Here is a 19,159-nt window from a genome sequence, read left to right on the forward strand (position 1 = left end):
GGCTTGCAGCTGGCCTGTTCGCATCTTGCTACTTGTCCTAAGCCCCAGCCATACAGCCCCCCTGGCCATGTGTCTCCTGTCCATATGTAACCACAAGGTCATCTTCTGCTCCTCCATGGACATCCATTACTCCTGGGACTTCAAGGTTTCTCATCCTCCTGCTGGTACTTGAGCCTTCTCATCTTCCTGCTGGCTGCCCCAGCAGGCTTGGTCCTCCAGCCTTGCCTGTCCAAAAGCTTACATCAAAAGCCCAGGGTTTCTCCTAGCTCTGCACAAAGTGTCCTCAGAATAGGAGAACACAGGACTTTGGACCCAGTTTTGTGCAATAAAATATGTGCACTGTTGGGAGAAGGTCTTTGTAATAAAGCTGGAATGAGTTGATGCTCTTCAGGGCTCCAACATGCAGGATCAGCACCCGCCAGATCCCAGCTCGGGCCATGGGTTACTCTACAGACTTGTTCTGCAGAGACCGCAGTATCTCAAGAAGGGGTTTCAAACTTCCCGGGGGGACACAACACAACACACAAATTTAAAAGGAGAAGAAGGGACGTAGGACATAGGACGTGACTCACTCCCAGAGTGGCTGTTTGTCCAAACTGTGAAAACAGCCCCAGCAGAAACTCCCTGGCCCAGAGCTGCGTCAGGCGCGTCAGGCTACGACAGTTCAGGGCATTTCCGTGCCGCTCAGTGTCAGGAATCTCTTCGCTGCTGGCCTGTTTGTTTGCAAAGGGGAACAAAGTCCTTGGGCTCACTGAGCCTCAGTACAAATGAATACAGTCACCTTTCCCGACTGCTCGACTTTTTATGAGATGAGTTTTGACTCGTTTCCAGACTAATTTTCATTTGCTCATTCTTGTACCTTTGTTTAGTACAAATCTTTTTTCCTTTTGGTCTTCAGCCCTAGCTCTGCATGCCTCTGGGATTTGGATTTCTCCTATTTGGTCTTCCTGCAGGCAGCAATCTACTCTCCATTCTACTACCCCTCTCAGGTTTTGCCAGGCTGAACAAGTTAAACTCAGCCTGAGACCTTCCTGGCCATGCTGTCCTCTTCCCAGCACATGCTCCAGTTTTGCTTCTTATTTTTGCACAGACATGGGCAGAACCATCCTCCCTGTTTCTGCCAGGGGTCACATCCTTGCCCAATGCACCACCAGCACAGCACCCACCTCCGTCTGAACCCTCCCGTTCGGAGGAACGAGTGATGTTAATTTGATGACTCATTCTTTCCAGCAGCACACTGCTCTGTCTTCAGGCCCTTTCCTTGCACAACTTCACATGCCACCATGGAGGGTTGGGAGGACAGCAAACTCTTCCATCCTCTCAGCTTCTCGGGACGTGCTTGGGGCAGTGGTTTGCAAGGGACATGCCTGGAGCATCAGCTGCATAACAGCAATCAGGAAGCAAACTGCTAATCCAAAAGGGACCCTTGGGGTCTTGCAGGTGCAGCCACGGTAGGACAAGACAACAGCAGTTGCCCTTGTTTTCCAAAGCCAACTGCATCGTCCAAATCATCGCAAGGTGGGTGCGAGACCCTTTCTCATCGCTGATGGTGTCCAGGCTCACCTGATGGCAAATGGCTACAGCACAGGTGCTGGCTCCAGCCTCCACAGTAAAGCCATTTCCAGCCTTTAGTAACCTATTTTCTGCAGTGGGTGGTCCCTCACCTCCCAAAACCCAACCAAACACTTTCTAATGCAGATAATGTAGCTATATTTCCCCAGTTCCGTGCACAAAGGCTTGATTTAGCCTGTCAAAAGTAAATATCTTGTACCAGGGCAGTCGAGATGCCTGCAGGGGCTGGCACGTATGAGGTGGGACCTGAGTGTCGAGCAGGTTTTGTTTGCTCCACGTTTTCCTGGAACAGGTTGCTGTTTCGCAAGCCAATGACAAGACTGGCCGCTGCATGGGGCAGTGGGTCACCTGCTGGCAGAGCTTCACAGGAGGTGAAGCACCCAGCGGGGAGCAGGGCAGAGGAAGAGGAGAGATCTTTGCAGAAATCCCATTTTGCCCTCCCAGTTTGCCAGTGGGACACTGGGCTCAGCTGGCCTCTCTCACAAGGACAATCCACTCCAGCCTCCAGCCTGTGGCCAGGCTGCAAACATGGGGATGCCGAGTGGTCTCCATCCCTCTTCCAGCCGCCCTGGGGGCAGAAAACCCACCTGTGGAGGGGCTAAGAGGGCGGGGACCCTCCTGCTGATGGCCTGCCTTTGGGGTGAGTGGCGTTCGCCTTCGCTGATGACTGCAGGGAGCCCACCGGCCACGTCGGTTCCTCCAGACTGTTCAGCTAGCACTTCTTGGGGTAGAGGCTTGTTGGGGGTCCTGGGTTTCACTTGGGGGTCTTGGGCAGTGGGGAATGGCTTGTCATGGCCTTGGAGGCAGGTGAAATGATTTTTTACACAAAGTCGGGACCTCATCTCTCTGCGCTGCCCTCCAAGAGCCATGCATTGCAGGTCTACTTCTGCACACATGGTTTTGTCCCATAATCAAAGGCTTGTGCTCCATAATTAATGGCTTGTGAGCATTACAAGAGTGGAGGAAAGCATGCCCGATCCTGAAACTGTCTCACAGCTTGCCATGGCCTCCTGCCCTGCTTTAATCTTGGGTTATCCTGGACCGTACATGGCAAACTCACGGTATTGCAGCACAGAGGGGTTTGGTCAAACCCAACAGCACTCTGCATTAAGAGGGGAGGCTCCCTGTACGATGGAGCAAGTAGAGACCCACAGAGCCAGGACAAGGCTGGGTGGCTCATGGCTGTGCACACAAGGAACCAAATATTTGTTGGGCTAATGGGGCAGACAGGCAAGATGCTGGCAAGAGACATGACCCTTGTGCTCAGGCAGAGCTGTATGGAAGCTGCAGACCCTACAGGTCCCTTATTCACAGCCATGGTGTGCTGTCAGACATTGGCGCAAGGTGGGGGAGCAACATCATGCGGATGGTTAATGGCAGCTTTGCTTTGGGAATGGTTAAGAAAGGGCTTAAGGCTTTGTCCAAGCTGCCCTAGCTCAGAGCATAAGCTGGTCGTTTGAGCTGGGTGACCTTCTTAGAGCTGTTTCACATTTACAAAAGGCATGAGCAGAAAGACTCTTCTGATCAGGTTTGGAAGGAGCAAAATTAGGAACATCCTTTCCCTACTGGTAGGGATTTTGTTTTAATTTCCAGGCTGATTAGTTGCTAAGGACAGTTTGTACCTCTTGGAACTAAAATTTTGCTTCTACTTGCTTGGGTTTTCTCTTTCTTTAGTGTTCTATTCACAAACAGTACAATCTTCCCAATTCTTTGGGAAATCCTGCTCCTGCAATTTCAGTACAGTCTTTTCCTCTGCGACAGTCAGTATCTCCTGGCTGGCTGGAGACACCTGGGCCGGTGTCAGTGCACAGTCAATGCACAAGCAAGCGGGCAGTGCTTGCCAGAAACGTGCCAAGAAGTATATCAGCTCTTCTAAGTCTCAGCTGCAGGGCTGATTTATTGCTAATACAGAGTAGCCTCATCACTTCTGGTAAAAATAAGGAAACAGAGCAAAAAGTGCATGGGGAAAGCGGGCAAAGGATGAAACAGAAGAGACAGCCATTGTCAGGACTGTGCTCTTACCTTGGGGACAGGAGAGCTTGCAAACTGGAGACCCAGTGCCCGCAAGGCATCTGGTTCAGCCTCCTCGTAGAAGGGAATTTTCAGGGGTGGTTTTGCAAAGATGTTGTTTTATTGCAAAGACGCTTTCCTGCTCCCCGCTGTACAGCCTGAATGAAAGAGCCGAGCTACACACTCCTGCGCCCAGCGTGCTGCAGCTGCCCAGATGCTGTTCATATGTGAATGACTCAGGGATTTGATTTTTAACCTGTTTTGTACTCTTTCGCCTCCCTGTGACTTCCCAAGTGCTACGTCTGGTCCCCTGCTTGCTGATAGTTGGACCTATGCACAGATCAGTGCCTGAGCACTTTGGAAATCATTATCCATGGTCAAAAAGCTTATTTACACAATGCAATCATATCCCTCTTGAACTTTTTTTTTCTTTTTGCTGCTTGCCCAGTTGAGCTCTCCATGTGACTAACGTCCAGTTACGGCTTCTTTCTGCACAGTCTTCCTTTGGTTAATGCTCTTGCACAAAAGTGTGCCTATGGGACCCGCAGCAATCTCATGCCGTGGGTCTTCATACTGCCTTAGTTCAAGCACTTTTCTACTCATCCTTGCAAGCTTGCCAAGCAGATGGACCCCAAGGCATTACTCACTCTTGAGTTACATCTTTGCCACTGTCCGCTTGTAGAAAAACATACATAAGCTCAAATACGCTTGTTTTTCTGCCTATTACATGAGCAAGAAAAGAGCTCCTGGGGTGTGGGATCCACACTGAGGTTAATTCAGGGATTTAGATGCAGACATGGGGCTCAGTTGCCTACAAAGAGATGCCCAGGGCCATCTGAGATGTCCAGGGCAGGTGTGGAATTGTCAACAGCACCTCTGAAATCCTTTTTTGGGGCAAGAGCCATCTCAACGTGTGAGCAGCCAAGCCCCATCCACCCCCAGGGTTTCACCTCTCCTCTTTCCCCTCTCGGCTTTGCAGGCACAGCCGCTGAGAGACCAGGGGAGCTTCTTCGCCTGGTGGGTGGCCCTGACCGCTGCGCTGGGCGGGTGGAGGTGCTCCACAACGGGACATGGGGGACAGTGTGCGATGACGGCTGGGGTTCCCCTGAGGGCCAGGTCGTGTGCCGGCAGCTGGGCTGTGGGACAGTGCTGTCGGTGGCACCAGGAGTTCGGTACGGAGAAGGAACTGGACAGATATGGTTAGATGAGGTCAACTGCACTGGGGAGGAAAAGGACCTCTCTGAATGCCGAGCTAGGCCATGGGGGGAACACAACTGTCACCACGTGGAGGATGCCAGCGTTGAGTGCTCAGGTAGCCCAGGACAGCAGCCATCTGGCTGTGCACCACCTCCACCCCTGCATCCCTTCCTGCTGTACTGGCGGTGATGCACAACCGTTCTCCGACTATTCCCCTTGGGGCACCCACAGACTCCAGCATCACTGCCCTGGGCACCCTCCAGTTGTTCAACGGCCCCAACCGCTGCGCCGGGAGGGTGGAGGTGCTCCACAACCACATGTGGGGGACGGTCTGCGATGACGGCTGGGACCTGATGGATGCAGCAGTGGTGTGCCGGCAGCTGGGCTGCGGCACAGCGCTGTCGGCCACCAGCGGCGCTCGCTTTGGGAGGGGCCACGATCCCATCTGGTTGGACGAGGTGGACTGCACTGGCACTGAGGACACACTCTTCAACTGCCGGGCCAGCAAGTGGGGGGACAACAACTGCTTCCATGGGGAGGATGCTGGAGTGATATGTTCAGGTAACTCACCTCAAGGCGCAAGAGGGATCAACTTCAGACTCTCAGGGTTTCCTAAGGGATCATGGGATGGCTCCTACTTTCCCAGGGGCGCTCACCCGTGGCATCCCCTTTGCAGCTCTGGGGAGCACCTGCAGCACACAGGTGGGCAAGTCGCCCTGCAAAGCCTTCACCCTCCTGCTGCTGCTGTGGATCCAGTGATGGATCTACAGGCTGCCCAGAGAGGGTGTGGAGTCTCCTTCTCTGGAGATATTCAAAACCCACCTGGGTGCGTTCCTGTCCAAACTGCTCTAGGTGACCCTGCTTTGGCAGAGGGGTTGGTTCAGCCCTGACTATTCTGTGATTCTGTGATTCTAAGCTGCAGGAACAGCAAAGGGCCATTTATTTGCAGTCACGTGTATGAATTACAGCAAACCTGACTCAAAGCCTGGTTTACCTTGGGGGCAACTAGGCTTTACCATGAAAAGTTTTCTGCAGGTGTAACTCGCCCTCCCCAGCTTCTGCCCATCCAACCAGGCCAACCAGGCCAGGTTTGTCTTGCCCATCATCTGTGCTTTACGGCTTTTGATGAAGCTTTTGGTGCACATGTAGCTCAGGTCTTTTATTTGGGCTTTGCAATAAAGCCTCTTTGCAAAGCCACCCTTCAAAATTCACTTTTAAGAGGATGCTGAGTGTTGCAGGCACTCAGTCTCCAGTTTGGGTGCTAAGCATGCACGGAGGATGCTCAGGCTGGATCAGAAGCAGCCATGGCTCTCCCAGTGCACTTACCCTTGCATGTCGTTGGCAGCTTCAGGGATGTCTGTGGCCGCTGAGCTCCGCCTGGCCAACGGTTCGACACGCTGTGAAGGCAGGGTGGAGGTCACGCACAACGGCACCTGGGCAGCCCTGTGTGACGAGGGCTGGGGTCTGGCCGAGGCTCGAGTGGTGTGCAGGCAGCTGGGCTGCGGGAGAGCTCTGTCAGCACCCGGCGGGTCGCATTTTGGGCAAGGACCTGGGCAAATGTGGCCTGACAGCGTGAGCTGCGTGGGCATGGAGACTGCCTTCTCTGCGTGCAAGGCAAAGCCCCGGGGACACGGCACTTGTCACCGTGGGAGAGAAGCTGGCGTAGTGTGTGCAGGTAACCCCCTCAGGAGCGACACGGCATGAGAAGTGGTGGGTCTTGGTCCATCAACTTGATTTTTCACCTCTGCAAGCAGCCCCAGGCAACGTGCCTTCTTTATGAGCATTTCCATCATGGGTTGTCTGGGGGGCAATTTTGGGCATCCTCCTGGAGGAGTTGGTGTTGATGCCAGTGGATGGGATGCTGCTGTGGTGCAGCTTGCAGCCTCTCGCCCCTTAGCCAGCAGGCACTGAGGATCAGCCAGCTCTTTTTGAGGTGATTAGATGAGCCTGCAGCACTTGGTGCAACACTCAGCGACCTGAGAAGGTGCTAGGACAGTTTTCCTTACCCAAGGGTCGCAGCATGCTGTCCCTTGCCCATATTTCCTTTTTTTAGGTAACTCAGAGGGTGACCAGGTCCGTCTGGTGAACTATGGCAGCCGCTGTGCTGGCAGGGTCGAGGTCTTCCATAGCAAGCAGTGGGGGACCGTGTGCGATGACAACTGGGACCTGCTGGATGCCGAGGTCGTCTGCCGGCAGCTGGACTGTGGACGAGCACTGTCAGCCCCCGGCGGGGGTCAGTTCGGGCGTGGGGTCGGCATCATCTGGATGGATGAGACGAACTGCACGGGGATGGAGAGCACACTGTCCTCCTGCCGGGGCCGGCCATGGGGCATCAATAATTGCTACCATGGGGAAGACGCTGGCGTGGTTTGCTCAGGTTTGACCATTGTTCCTTCAGCATCGCTCCACACAAGGCGGTGGGAGGGGGGTTTATGTCATGATGGCAGGTCTGCACCCCTAGCTGAGACTGGGGGTCAGCATCAGCAGCCAGTGGGGTTTTCCTGGACCCTCCCTACACCTGATGGTCCCATCAGGGGGCTACTTTTCCCATACCAAGGTGTTTATTTGGGGTGGCTGGAGGCATTCCTGCAATGATCCCTATTTCCCACCCCTCCCAGTACCTTCCAGCTCTAACAACAGGACCAACTCATTGCAGGGAAGCTCGTCAAAGCAACCCGCATGGCAAGGAATTCTTGCAGGGAGTGGGTCCCCCAGTGCGTCCTGGGGTCCATAAGGATGCAGGACCAGTGTGGACCACCCTCTGCAGGGAGATGCTCTGGTGCAGGGTACTCCTGGGTGGAAGATTCGGGTGGTGGTGGGGACCCCTCCTGTTCTCCCCTTCTCTGCTTTTTGACAGCTTGAAGATGGGCCAGCAGCTTAACTGCAATATCATAAGCATGGAGGGAAACTGGCCGCCATTTGAAGGCATTAATGAATCTCTCGGATGTTTGCAGACTCAATCATCCCCGAACCAGCTCATCTCCGTCTGGCAAATGGCTCACACCGCTGCGCTGGCAGAGTCGAGGTGCTTCACCAGGAGGAGTGGGGAGTCGTCTGTGACCGTGGCTGGGATAAGAAGGATGCTGAGGTCGTGTGCCAGCAGCTGGGCTGTGGGACGGTGTTGCCAGCACTGGAGGAGGTGGACTTCGGCACCGGACCCCTGCGCGTCTGGCTGGACAACGTGAACTGCCAGGGGACAGAGTCAACCCTTACAAAATGCCAGGCGAGCCCGTGGGGAGAGAGCAGCTGCAGCCATGGAAAGCATGCCAGCGTGGTGTGCTCAGGTGGGTTTCACTCCAGCCCCAGCAGTGGGTCAGGATGCACCAGTAATATCCCCCCCATCCCAGTTGGGAGCAAGGTGCTAGCTTCACCCCACTTGCTGCTGGGTCAAGTACTCCCAAGCCCTTTGAGAAGTGTCTCCACGGGAGGGCATGAGATGCTGTGGGTTCAGAGGTGACGTGACCATGCAGCATCGGCTATGTGCCGAAATGCAGGGTCTTTCCTCTAACCACAAAGGCGCTGGATGATCTGAGCATCTCCCTGCCTGTTTGCAGGCTCGGCTGTTTCCAGCTTTGCCCCGGTCCGGCTGGTGGATGGCCCAGGTCCCTGCGCCGGGAGGGTTGAGGTGTTTCACAGTGGGAGATGGGGGACAGTGTGTGATGACAGCTGGGACTTCATGGATGCCAAAGTGGTGTGCCAGCAACTGGACTGTGGGGTGGTGATATCGGCTCCACGGCGGGCTTACTTTGGGGAGGGACAGGGACCCATCTGGCTGGACAACGTGCACTGCACGGGGACAGAGGCTGCCCTCTCCGAATGCAGAGCCAACACCTGGGGCGTCCATGGATGTGAGCACGGAGAAGATGCCGGCGTGGTGTGCTCAGGTAACCACCACCCATCCTGGCACCGGGAACACCACGGCAAACCTTCCCACAGTCCTCTTGTGCTGGGGTTTGACTCTGCTTTCCCCTGTGGGTGCAAGGACTTGCAATGACGGAACAGTTTTCAGCCAGCCTGGAGACCCTTTGCTTTGAAATCAGTGGTCCATCCTGGTGGAAGAGGGCACCACCTGTATACAGACATTAAAGTCTCAGAAAAACAAACACCTTGCCCATTTGCACTACTATCACTAAAAATACGGTCTCCAGCTTTTGACTGATGTTATTTATCACAAATCCTGGCAGTTAGCACAGGCCGGAGAGACCATTCCCATCAAGCAAATTACAACATGGCCACCTACTTCTTCACAGTGGGGCAGACTACAGTATGAATGGTTCTTTGCCCATTACAGTCAGGGAGGACTTTGTTGATCCATGGTAGAAGTACCCTGTGACGCTCAGAGCTGCGTGAGCCCACGAGAGCCCATCTCCCATCCCTCTATCTCCTCTCCAACTCTGACTTTCTGCCAGAGGAACCCCACAACCCATTTTAGTGGCTGTTAAAAAGCTGGGGCCACTGGTTTGCTTGATATCAGGGTGGACTTTGCTTAATATCCGTTTGTCACTGACCAAGACAGCCAGCATTGAATTCAGTCACCCCAGCACGGGAAGGTAGCATCTCACCCTAGTTGGGCTAAGAGATCCTGCAAGAAAACCTGTGCCCTTCAGAAGCAGCAGCTGGAGGGCGGGTGAGGTATCCCAGGAGTCCCAAACGGCACAAGGATGCCTACATCTTGGTAACTAGACCCTGCCCTATGTGTCTGTTTAGGAAAGCAAACTATATAAGGTCCATTGACTATATTCTGGTCAAGCCCACGCTAATCAAGACTTGGGCACCACTTGGGCCAGTTCACATCACACCTCAAAGGTCATCTCTGTCATTGCAAGAGCATCCTTGAACTCCCAAGGCTTCTCAGCCTCTGGTGTGAACCCATTGGTGGCAGCTGGAGGTTTCCCAGTGCAGAAGGTATCTCCGTAATGTGTGTACGCTCTCTGGTGTTGTAGAATCGGGCATTGCCGACCTTGGAAGCCTCCGCTTGGTCAACGGCTCAGACTCGTGCTCTGGGAGAGTTGAAGTGTTTCATGATCAGCGCTGGGGAGGCATCTGCACCGATGGCTGGGACCTGGCTGAAGCCCACGTGGTGTGTCGGCAGCTGGGCTGTGGAGCGGCGCACTCGGCCACAGGGTCTACCCAGTTTGGGACAGGAGATGGCCTGATCTGGGTGGATGCTGTGGAGTGCACCGGGACAGAGGGGGCCCTCTTCGAATGCAAGGTCAAGTTCTGGGGCACCAAAAGCTGCAAGTCGAAGGGGCACGCAGGTGTCTCATGCTCTGCAGCCGCAGGTCAGTGGCGGTGAGTCAGGGATCAGTCCTCCCTTGGGGGAGGCCGTGCAGTCTGATCAAATTTGCCCATCCAGCTCCTCCTTGTCCTGGCTCAACCACCCCTTGTTCCTGAGGTCCCACCAGGGAGCACAAGGTGTTTTCCATTTCAAGGTCTACCAGTCTCTGGCTTCCCTGAGGCAAAGTGCTTGGAAATCCCAAACCTGGGATTCCCACAAATCCCAAGCCTGCAAGATATAGGCTTTCCATCACACACAAAGAGCCCTGGCACACCAGGGTTGCAGCTGCCCCTGTGGTTTTTTTAACCCATTCTACCACACAGCCACTAGTCCTGCAGGAGTCCCTTCTCTTCACCAAGCTCAGGTGCACTTGGTGCCTCCTTGCCTGGTTGTTCCCGTGAGGATGCTCACATCATGGGAGCCCCTTGGTAACTTGGTCAGGTTCACAGTCTCCTGGGCATGGTCCTACCAGGCTTGTCCCCGAAAGTGTTCATGTGTGCACACCCAGGATGCAGCAATAGCAGAAGTGCTCCATGCTGGTGGACACCTTGCAAGACCCCTTACAAGGGGAGGTCCACCACGTTGCCAGCCACTGGACAGGCAGGCATTTCTGGCCATGATTTATTGTCCTCCTATTCTGTTTTTAGACTTGAACCTAGGGAGCTCAGAAGCCTTGCGGTTGGTGAACAGCCCGCACCGCTGTGCTGGGAGGGTGGAGGTCTTCCACAACCAGCAGTGGGGGACCATCTGTGACAACGGCTGGGACCTGAAGGATGCAGCCGTAGTGTGCCGGCAGCTGGGCTGCGGGACGGCCATGTCAGCCCCAGGTTCATCCGGTTTTGGGCAAGGATCTGGTCCCATCTGGCTAGATGGGGTGGGTTGCCTCGGGACAGAAGCCACCCTTGCTGAATGCCCGGTCAAGCCTTGGGGACACCATGCATGTAACCACATGGAAGACGCCAGCGTTGTGTGCTCAGGTAACCCTCACCACTTGTTTTCTCTGTAAGATGGACCAAGCCCCGCCTTCTGCAGGCTGGGAACAGTTTGGAAACAAGCTGACCAACAAATTGCCCAGGTTGGTAGAAACTGCGTTGAAATACAGTGTTCAGAGACAAGGAAAAACATGATAACCCGGGAAAAAAAGCAGCATGGCTTAAGACATGCCTCAGTGGCTGGTACTATTGGAGGTGTCCAAGATGTTTTCATGAGGTGAAGCACCTGCACCCTTGGGGAGCGGTGGCTGGAGGGTGCATGGGTGCTGCTCAAGTGGCAGCAGATGTGACTGAGAGCAGGCAGAGCACCTTGCGCTGCTGGCACTGGGAAATGTCAGGGTGCACAGATAAATACAGAATGATGTACTGGAACCAGCTGCTCTCGTGTGGTACACCACATTTGAGCTGGCTGCTGCCGGTCTAGCCTTGGCCTTAGAAGGTCAACCTCCACGGACAGGTCAGTGTGGCAGTCAGAAGCAGTCAGGACAGGGACAACCAGATAAAGATCCTTTGCCATTTCCTCTAGGGCAAGAAGTGTGTTAGTGCCGGGTGAACCTTGGTGATGCAGCTTCCAAAGAAGGGGGAAGGAAAGTACGGGGAAAAACTGTGAAGGATCCTTGTGATCCCTTCTTCCCCAGCACGGTGTCCCTCAGGTGGAGACGTGTGCTTCCTCCTGTCCCGACCTCTGAACCAGGGTGCAACCACCCTCAGGGTGCAGCTGGTAGAAGGGACCTTCTGCGTCTCCTTCCACCCTGCAGAAACCCCTGTGCTCACTTTGCTGGAAGTCCCTGCTAAAGGGCAAGGGACACACAAGCAACACCATCCAGAACGGCCACAGGGATGTCCTGTCTTCTCCAATCCAGCAGGTGTTAAGATGCACACGCGTTTCCCTAATAATGCCCATTCTTGGGTATTTTTCAGGCTCGGGGATTGCCAGCAGCCACAGGCTTCGCCTGGTGGGTGGTTTGAGCGAGTGCGCCCGCAGAGTCGAGGTGTTTTATAACAATGAGTGGGGGACAATCTGTGACGATGGGTGGGACCCTAAGGATGCAGCGGTGGTCTGCCAGCAGCTGGGCTGTGGAGTGGCCCTCTCGGCCCCCGGCTTGGCTCGGTTTGGGTGGGGAGCCAGCCCCATCTGGCTGGATGATGTGAGCTGTACAGGGGAGGAAACCGATTTCTTTGAGTGTCAAGCCAAGATGTGGGGCATCCACAACTGCCACCATGGGGAGGATGCCGGCGTGGTGTGTGCAGGTGAGATCCGGGATGAGGGTGGACAGAGGCAGAGCTCCTGCTGGTACCAAGGGGCAGGCAGGTGGCCTCCTTTGGAGGAGATACTGTGTACAAGGCTGGCGTAGGGGCTTCTTGCCGTCTCACCCATGCGTATCTCCTGGACCTTCACCTCAAGGCCAAGAGCAAGGTCCTGCACCTGGGTTAAGGCAATCCCCACTATCAATACAGACTGGGGGATGGAAGGATTCAGAGCAGCTTTGAGGAGAAGGACTTGGAGGTACTGGTGCAGGAAAAGCTGGACATGAGCCTGCATTGTGTGCTCACAGCCCAGAAAGCCAACCGCATCCTGCGCTGCACCAAAACCCACATGGTCAGCAGAGCGAGGGAGGGGATTCTGCCCCTCTGCTCTGCTCTGGAGAGACCCCACCTGGAGTACTGCGTCCAGCAAGAAAGACATGGACCTGTTGGAGCAGGTCCAGAAGAGGGTCACGAAAATGGTCAGAGGGCTGGAGCACCTCTGCTATGAAGACAGGCTGAGAGAGTTGGGGCTGTTCAGCCTGGAGAAAAGAAGGCTCTGGGAAGACCTTATAGCAGCCTTTCATTATGTAAAGGGGGCTTATAAGAATGGTGGGGACAGACTTTTTACCAAGGCCTGTAGTGACAGGACAAGGGGCAGGGTTTTAAACTGAAAGAGTGTAAATTTAGATTGGACATAAAGAAGAAATTCTTTACTCTGAGGGTGGTGAGACACTGGCCCAGGTTGCCCAGAGAAGCTGTGGCTGCCCCATCCCTGGAGGCGTTCAAGGTCAGGTTGGATGGGGCTTTGAGCAACCCGGTCTAGTTGAAGATGTCCCTGCCCATGGAAGCGGAATTGGACTAGATGCTCTTTAAAGGTCAATGCTGTCCCTGCCCTGCCCCTCCCTGTAGGCACATGGGATGCTGCAAGCGGGGGTGGTCCACGGATGCAGGCAGGAGGTGGTCCAGGGATGTGGAGGTTCCCAGCAACCGCACACTCACCTATTTCCCTCTGCACAGAAGGGAGCAACTCCAGCTCAGCGAACCTGCGGCTGGTGAATGGGCCACACCGCTGTGCCGGGAGGGTGGAGGTGCTCCACGATGGGCAGTGGGGGACAGTCTGCGACGATGGCTGGGACCTGAATGACGCAGCGGTGGTGTGCAGGCAGCTGGGCTGCGGCAGGGCCACGGCAGCCTCTGGTCGGGCTCTCTTCGGGCAGGGGACAGGGCGCATCTGGCTGGATGATGTGGGCTGTGCCGGTAACGAGGATGCCCTCACCCAGTGCCGAGCTCATCCCTGGGGACAGAGTAACTGCAACCATAGAGAAGATGCCAGCGTCGTGTGCTCAGGTACATCCCACTCCTGCAACATGGGGTGTCCAGGGGGGCCCAGTGTGGGATCCATCCTGCTACCTTCAAGGTGACGCTGCAGTGGGATGGTCAAGCCCTTCCTGGGGTGGGGGGTCCTTTCGCCCCAGTTCTGGGCATTGCCACTGGCACTGGTGTGTGTCCCCATCACGACGTTTCTGCGGTGCTTCCAGACACCGGTGAAACCAACTCATCCACTGTCCGGCTCGTGGATGGCCCGCATCGCTGCGCCGGGAGGGTGGAGGTGCTGCACAACCACATGTGGGGGACGGTCTGCGATGACGGCTGGGACCTGGTGGACGCAGTGGTGGTGTGCCGGCAGCTGGGCTGCGGCGAGGCCGTCGCGGCCCCAGCAGGGGCTTCCTTCGGCAGGGGACTGGATCCCATCTGGCTGGACAGGGTCACCTGCACTGGTGGGGAGAAGGCCCTTGAGGAGTGTAAGACCAGGCCCTGGGGAATCAACGGCTGCAGCCACGAAGAGGATGCTGGCGTGGTCTGTTCAGGTGATGCTCATTCCTGCAGGGTCCTAAAAGTATAGCTTGGAGCTCTTTCCTCCTTTTTCCTCACAAGATTTTTCCTCTCCAAGCTGACCTCAGGAGCGTTGGGTGCAGAAAGGAGATTTGCAGAGCATGGGGGCTCGTCCCCTTGGCAGATGGCATTTGTTTCCCATCCCCACATCCTAGTAGCTGCCCCAGCCCAACTGCCCTTTGTGCAGCTAAGCAGGGAAGGGGGCAAAAAGGACATTGACGCCTGGTTTGTGATGTGGGCTGCACCGAGACTCTGCTGGGTCTCAGTGAGACTCCGAGAAAGGGGATTTATTTCTCCCCTTCCCCATCAGGGACCGATTCTGGAGGCCAAACGTAGACGCCTGGTGGTGCTTATGAAGCCCCAAGGGCCATGCCTGCCCGCATGTCTCCGCAGGCAGGGCTCAGGCCGGGATCTGTCCTCCCGTCCCACCACGGCTGGGCATCTGCCCTAGGTCTGCACCCCAGCTGCCGCCACCAGAAAGCCCTGCTGGACACGCAATCCTCTTATCCTCAACCCTACGTCACCTGCTTCTCTGCCCGCAGACCTGGCCCGGGCAGAGATCCGCCTGGTGGAAGGCCTGAACCGCTGTGCTGGGAGGGTGGAGGTGCTCCATGATGGGCAGTGGGGGACAGTCTGTGACGACGGCTGGGACCTCAGAGAGGCGATGGTGGTGTGCAGGCAGCTGGGCTGTGGCAGGGCCACGGTAGCCCCTGGCCGGGCTCGCTTTGGGCAGGGGATAGGACGCATCTGGCTGGATGATGTGGTCTGTGTCGGGACCGAGGACAACCTCGCCCAGTGCCGAGCTCGTCCCTGGGGAGAGAGTAACTGCAACCATGGAGAAGATGCTGGCGTGGTGTGTTCAGGTACATCTCATCCTGTGACACAGAGCATTGGGGATGGGCACAGGAGGGCCTATCTGTCTGCCTCCAGGGTGATATTAGCTCTGGAAAGGTGTGATTTTTGGGGAAGGGGGCTGGCAAAGGATCATAGTCTCTTGGCCAGGCTTGTCCCCAACCCAGCAACAGGTTCCCACCCCCTTCACAACCATTATCTTATCGAAACCATCACACCCCGCCTCCCGGTGGCACTAAGCGAGCCAAGCCCTGTCTCGAGGGGAACCAACTGACCCAAAACCCCCAGCCTGGTCTCCATTGCCTGGTCCACACACTTGCGTGGAGGAGACACCACGATTTTAGGGTATGAAGGTGCAACTGAAGTCCATCCCTACAGCCATGCTCCTCTGGAAGGGTTGGAGGGTTGCATCCCTTGCCAGGGGGAGGGGGGGGACCAGAATGACTCTGTATTTGCACTCTGACTTCCGGTTTGGGGATTTTTTTGTCATGAAGTTGTGGGTGTCCTGTTCTCCTTTCCTAACTGGTTTTCTCCTGACAGATGCCAACATCACGGAGGAGGTACAGGTCCGCCTGGCTGACGGCCCGAACCGCTGTGCTGGGAGAGTGGAGGTGCTTCACCAAGGGCAGTGGGGGACCATCTGCGACGACAGCTGGGATTTGAACGACGCCAAGGTGGTCTGCCGGCAGCTGGGCTGCGGGACAGCTGTGGCAGCCCCGGGCCAAGCTCACTTTGGGCAAGGGTTGGAACCCATCTGGCTGGATGATGCAGAGTGCACCGGCCTGGAGACCACCTTCACCCAGTGCAGCCTTAGCAGCTGGGGAGTCCATAACTGCAACCACGAGGAAGACACGGGAGTCGTGTGCTCAGGTGCCCCAAAAAAGCCTTTTATGCAGGACTGGGAGGCTGGCAGCAGTGCTGGGACATCAGTGATGGGAATCACTGGTTTCAAGGCCAGGCTGGACGGGGCTTTGAGCAACCTGGGCTAGTGGGAGGTGTCCCTGCCCATGGCAGGGGGGTTGGAACTGCATGATCTTTTAAGGTCCCTTCCAACCCAAACCATTCTATGAATGACCTTGCAAGGGAGCAGGGGGGTGTGTGAATTTTGCAGCAGGTACAGGTGGCAAATGGCATGCATGGCCCTCTCCATCTACCTGCTGGGTCTTAGGGGACATCTCACCCTCTCTGCTCCCTCTTGCAGGCACAAACCCCTTGCAGGTGCGGGTGCAGGACGGCCCCGGTCCCTGCGCGGGGCGGGTGGAGGTGCTCTACAACGCTACCTGGCACGGGGTGTGCAGCACTGGCTGGAGCTTGCTGGAAGCTGAGGTGGTCTGCAGGCAACTGGGCTGCGGGCCAGCCCAGTCGGTGCCCATCGGAGCCCAGTTCAGGCGGTGGGATGGCCTTGCCTTGCTGGAGGGGCTGAGCTGCCGGGGGAGCGAGTCGCTGCTCCTGGAGTGCCAGCAGAAAAGGACAGGACTGGGGCCGTGCAGGCAGGGCTCAGCAGCCGGTGTGGTGTGCACAAAGCCAAAGGGTGAGCATTGGGATCCTCCGCGGTGTCCGTGCCGGGTAGGGGGAAAAGGTCCCAAGGTGAGAAGAAAGGGGAAAGGTGGCACATGTTCACCCCAGGCAGCTCTTGAGGGCTTTTCCTGGGGGATGCACCTCGGTTTCCATCACCCTCGGGAGCATCAGAGATGCCTTCACCACTCGAAACACACTCATCCCTTCCATTTCTTCTTCTTGGAGCCCAAATTTCCTTATCCCCCAGCTCAAACCCTCTGGGCTCCCTCCAGGACCAGCCCTCGTTTCTCAGATAGGTTGTGGTAGACCTGAGACAATTTTGAAGGACAGGGAGTGCGGGGAGGGTCAGAAATAGGCTTGTCTGAGGTGTAGCACCCCAAATCCAAAGTGGGACAACACAACAGAGAGCTGATGGGGGCTGTAAGAGCAGCAGGAACGTGGAAGGTCACTCTGCCCCGCCCCCCCCCCCCGCATTGTCCACCCAGGGAAATGGGTCTTACTGTGAAGCCTAATTAAGGAAAGCCCATCTCCGCCACCAGCTGAGCTGCTGTGGGGTGGTCCGGCTGTGTTAGATTTTAGGTTTTCCTGCACGCTGTTACTGGTCTTGGCTGGAAACGGGATCCCGAGTCCGCTCTCCCCATAACTCCAGGTGCTCCGCCCTCCTGCTCGGCACTGATCGCGCTGCTGGTCCTGGTGATGCTGCTGAGCGGGGTCCTGCTGTGGCTCAACCTGCAGAGGAGGTGCATGGCAGCAGCCCATGCTGGAGGTGACAGTCCCATCCTTCTGTGTGTCCCCCCTCAACTTACAGTCCCCGCTCTGGCCACCCCGAAACCCAGGTGGATGCAGAGACGGGGATCAGCTCAGGGGCTGCCACAGCCTGGTGACAGCCCGGTGTCCCCTCCACCTCACAGCCCGTCGGCACCCCCAGAGGCCTTCAGCGACATCCTTCCAGCCCATGGGGGCCATCTATGTCCCCACCAAGGCAGATGCCCCCGAGGACGCCAACACCGAGACGATGCAGCTCATGAAGGAAGACGCTGCCCCATGATGCCAGCCCCCGCAAGCTCATGTCCCAGGGGTCGCACCGGGCTCCTGCTGCCCCCCACCTTTTCCCTAATCCGCTCTCCTGAAGACTCCAAAGCAGCAGCTGATGGGCAGAACATTTCAAAAACAGCTGGTACCAATGACTTATATGAGGAGACTCGAAATAGCCGGTGCAGAGGGGTCTCCCAGCCTGGTGACGTTTATTTACCTGGCCTTGGCAGCCTCCGGGCAGCCCCCACAGCTCAGGAGGAGCCCGATGGACCTGGCAGGTGGTGCAAGGCTGAGCTAAAGGAGCAGAGAAGCAGAAGGAGGGGTGCAAACGAATTAAAAGGAGACCCCCAACCCTCCTGGCATGACGCGTGTGAGCGCTGTGGGGGGACACGACAGGAGCTGCTTTTGTGCTTTTCTGCTACAGCTTCTCCCAGACCTTGGATGGAATCAAGACCCCCAGTTCTTGACCATCCCAGGTGCCAGAGCTGCAAAGCGTGTTACCCCACAACCGCAAATACTCAGCCGTCCTCCCTGGATGCATTTTGGGGTGGCCACACAGACCCATTTCCCTTGCCCCCTGCCCCCAACCTGCGACAATCCCTTGGGCACCCAAGGGAATGCCCCTGATGAGGTTCATGGGGTACAAGACGTGCTCTTGCCTGGTACTTGTAGTTCTCTGCTGGCACCCCATGCCTAAAAGCACCCCAGTGCAGAGGGACCCCACTCTCAGCCTCGCCTCAGGGTCCCATCAGACTTGCCAACTGAGGGCTGTGCCCCCAAAGCACCAGGATGATGGGAGGGGGGGCCAGGACATCCAAAAAGCAGAGGTCCCAGCAGCAGGAGATGGCCTTTGCCAAGGCAGTCAATGCCTCCCTTGCCAGAGATTCAAGTAAACATTGTGCCCAGTCCTCTCTCCAGCTTCCCCAGGAATGAAAGACATCCCAAAACTGGGAAAGGCACAGAACCAGAGGTTTCCCCACATTTCTCCTTTTTCCTGTGATGCTTCAGAGGGTCTGGAGAGTACTGTCCCCAAATTAGGAGCAAAATCAGAGCCAGGGCAGCTTGGGGTCCACCACATCTGGAAATAAACTGAAAGTCCTCCATGCTCCTCACCCCAGGTGAAGCTGTCCCCTAGATCCTGCCAGAGAAACCCCAGGAGCTCACCAGGTGCTGGAGCAAACATCTGAAGATGGATTGGAAAAGCTGGGCAGTGCCAGCATGAGATCAGTCCCCTGGCCAGGGCTGAGAGGGGGCAGGGGGGCCGCAGGACATCCAAGCAGTGCGAAACCTGAAATAACTTCCTCCAGCAGAGAGGGTGAAATAGGGATCATGAAGGTAAACCTCCCTTTGGCCAATCTCCCTCCAAGAGATCCCACAGGGCATGATGACGATCAAAGGCTGGGGCTTGTCCAACCATGAGAGCACAGAGAGTCTAGCTACCACCCACCTAGTGCCACCTGAGATGCCCTCAATCACCCAGGTGCTCACTGGGAAGCTGGCACATAGGACATAGGGACTGTGAGAGATGCAAGCTCTCCTGGAAGAGGAGCTGAAGGCCTCAGCA

General features: G+C 56.2%; 1 protein-coding gene across 2 annotated transcripts; it reads left to right on the forward strand.

Annotated features, from left to right (window-relative positions):
* Positions 1-1,897: 1,897 nt before the first annotated feature.
* LOC128901514 (deleted in malignant brain tumors 1 protein-like) lies at positions 1,898-17,854 on the forward strand. Of its 2 annotated transcripts, XM_054183574.1 has the most exons (16): positions 1,901-2,212; positions 4,562-4,894; positions 5,011-5,340; positions 6,125-6,454; positions 6,833-7,156; positions 7,734-8,063; positions 8,334-8,663; positions 9,723-10,061; positions 10,705-11,034; positions 13,315-13,644; positions 13,836-14,165; positions 14,733-15,053; positions 15,583-15,912; positions 16,244-16,573; positions 17,210-17,326; positions 17,472-17,854. In XM_054183574.1, the coding sequence occupies exons 1-16, from the start codon at positions 2,101-2,103 to the stop codon at positions 17,606-17,608; spliced, it is 4,653 nt and encodes a 1,550-aa protein (XP_054039549.1). In that variant the 5' UTR covers positions 1,901-2,100; the 3' UTR covers positions 17,609-17,854. The 2 variants fall into 2 exon arrangements, with proteins under 2 accessions (XP_054039550.1, XP_054039549.1); XM_054183575.1 differs by lacking the exons at positions 4,562-4,894; positions 5,011-5,340; positions 6,125-6,454 and having other exon boundaries at positions 1,898-2,212.
* Positions 17,855-19,159: the final 1,305 nt, after the last annotated feature.

The sequence above is a fragment of the Rissa tridactyla genome, chromosome 26 (genome assembly GCF_028500815.1).
Source record: "Rissa tridactyla isolate bRisTri1 chromosome 26, bRisTri1.patW.cur.20221130, whole genome shotgun sequence".
Lineage (NCBI taxonomy): Eukaryota > Metazoa > Chordata > Aves > Charadriiformes > Laridae > Rissa > Rissa tridactyla.

Bases quoted from the DNA above. Each gene is read 5' to 3' on its own strand.
- LOC128901514 (XM_054183574.1), top strand. From the start codon at position 2,101: ATGGGGATGCCGAGTGGTCTCCATCCCTCTTCCAGCCGCCCTGGGGGC. The intron at 4,895-5,010 runs GTAGCCCAGGAC...GGGCACCCACAG, and splicing joins TGCCAGCGTTGAGTGCTCAG to ACTCCAGCATCACTGCCCTG. The intron at 13,645-13,835 runs GTACATCCCACT...CGGTGCTTCCAG, and splicing joins TGCCAGCGTCGTGTGCTCAG to ACACCGGTGAAACCAACTCA.